Source organism: Dendrobium catenatum, unplaced genomic scaffold (assembly GCF_001605985.2).
Source record: "Dendrobium catenatum unplaced genomic scaffold, ASM160598v2 fragScaff_scaffold_621, whole genome shotgun sequence".
Taxonomy (NCBI): Eukaryota; Viridiplantae; Streptophyta; class Magnoliopsida; order Asparagales; family Orchidaceae; genus Dendrobium; species Dendrobium catenatum.
This window is the reverse complement of record NW_021319083.1, coordinates 31,620,971-31,623,303: the sequence shown is the minus strand read 5'-3', so window position 1 is coordinate 31,623,303 and position 2,333 is coordinate 31,620,971. Positions and strand designations below refer to the sequence as shown.

The following is a 2,333-nucleotide window of genomic DNA, read 5'->3' as shown; positions in this document are numbered from 1 at the left end:
ACTCAAAATTTGCTTCCAAATCTAATTGGTCACTACATGTTTTCTCCGCATAAAGTGTATTTGTATATGACTTATGATCATATTCTCCATGACTTGTCTAATATGAATAATTTAATATGGTAAAAATCATTTTTTATATAAATCCACACATACTATACCAATTGATTGTAAAATTTGATTCTTACGTTTAGAATATGCAAATCAAATTTTACATTCAAGAATAATTTTTTGTTAACATGTGACACCTATAAAAAATTGAACTTAACATAAAAATTGATTTGTTGAGCCTATCTTTGTAGGATGTATTCTATTGCGTGTAAATTCAATTATGAGATATGATATCCATGTTAAATAAAATAAAATATGATAAATCACACTTATTAACAGAGTTACATTCACTTTCAATAAGATGAACCTATCGAGTTATACTTGCTTCTTTTAAAATAAACAAATAAAATTACACTTTTTCTGTATAAAATAAATCTATGAAAAAATTATTCCATGTTGTTTTTTGGAATATACTTGGGGCACTGAACTTTAGCAAGGGGAGAAAAGTAAGGTTGCCTAAGTGAGGATGGAGCAAATAAAAATATAATTCTCGACCAAAGTAGTGAAAGAGAGTAAGCTAAGAAAACTTGAATAGGAAATAGTGCCATCGACAAGTGATAGTGGCTAAGGCTTCTACTAGGCAACCAAAAATATTCAAGAGCAGGAAGCTAACAACAAGTGTGAGAAGGGAGCTAGTGGCTAGGGTTGATGGTTAATGTGATTAGGAGTTGGGTTACTTTGCAAGTAAAAGAGGATCTCAAAATAACTATGCCTAAAATTTAAAGTCACACTTTATAAGAATACATGACTAATAATTAAATATTATCTTGTGAAGCCCAAAACATTGTGACCCCATATTTGATATTTTTTGGCCCATCACATTTGATATTTTATAATTCATGTGATTATATCATATGTGTTCTGTATATTTGCTCGCATGCATTTTGTATGTTATATCTTAATAAATGAAAATTGGAAAATAGATGCTTTGATGTCTGTAGTAGAAACTCAAGCTCATAGGTTATAATTTTTGTTGTGAAATAAAAATAAATGATTATAATAAAAAAATAATTTATATGATTTTTCATAAAGAATTAACTTTCTATGCAATTTTTTTTCCATCCATGTAACCCCATTATGGAATGAACTAATCAAATCTTTCAAGTAAATATGCCCGTATGTTCTTAAGGAAAGAAGAAAGTTTTTAAAAAATTATGCACATTCATGATGGAGAGGCAGAAGAGTTCATTCGAATGAATAAAAGCATTTTCCTATTCAACCCAATTTGAGGAAAAAAACTTGAACTTGATAAAAATTAACATAACGAGGAAGTTGCAAAATGAAAGTTGATTAAGAAATAATAATTAGTTTTAAGATATAATATGAAAAACAAATAAATAAAATTTTGATCATACTTATTTCAAAATAAATCAAACAATTTTAGATTATATCTATTGAAATATTTGATGAGAATATCCCAAGCTAATTTTCTTAATGATAGCCCAAGTGCCATTATCCTTTTTACTCATAAAAATTCCATAAATTATTATCTTCCAAGACTTCGAATGGCTATTCAGACTATGCAGGGCCAAATCTTGGTGGACTCATCATCAACCCCTGTGCCATCTCAATCAAAATCTGTGGCATATTAAATAGTTCCTCCTCATCCACATACTCAACTATCTCTTGTGGTGGCACCTCAGATGTGTCCATAGGCTCAGGCCTCGCACTAAATTGTGTTGATGTTACCTCTGCTTCTACTCCAATATCAGAAATTGAATTTGATATTGGCACAGGATTTGATCGTATAATCTGTGGCATATTGAATTGTTTCTCCTCATCCACATACTCACCTGTCTCTTGTGGTGGCATCTCAGATGTTTCCATAGGCTCAGGCCTCGCACTAAATTGTTCTACTGCTGCCTTTGCTGCTACTCGAATATCATCAGTTGAATTTGATTTTGGCATGGGATGTGATCGTATAATGTCAGGAAAATTAAATATTGCATTGTCCCCATGGATTGTAAGCATGGCCACATCATAAGCAATGGCGGCCATTTTTGGTGTGGAATAAATCCCGATATACATACTTGTACAATTTTCACTCTTATAAACTTTTGTTAACCATTTTCCTTTCCAGAAGTAGACTCCATGATAATGAGGGGGAGGACCACTTGGTTTGGTGTTCGAGACTGGGATTTGTACCTGGGAAGGGGGAGTGGAGTTAGCTATTTAAGATTTGGAAGGTTTATTTTTATGTTAAAATGATGAACATAAAGAAGGGA

General features: G+C 31.5%; 1 protein-coding gene across 1 annotated transcript; it reads right to left on the bottom strand.

Annotated features, from left to right (window-relative positions):
* Positions 1 to 1,626: 1,626 nt before the first annotated feature.
* Positions 1,627 to 2,106, bottom strand: LOC110109241 (ethylene-responsive transcription factor ERF026-like). The gene has a single exon (XM_028695037.1). It carries the CDS (start codon positions 2,104 to 2,106, stop codon positions 1,627 to 1,629), a length of 480 nt encoding a protein of 159 aa, XP_028550870.1.
* Positions 2,107 to 2,333: the final 227 nt, after the last annotated feature.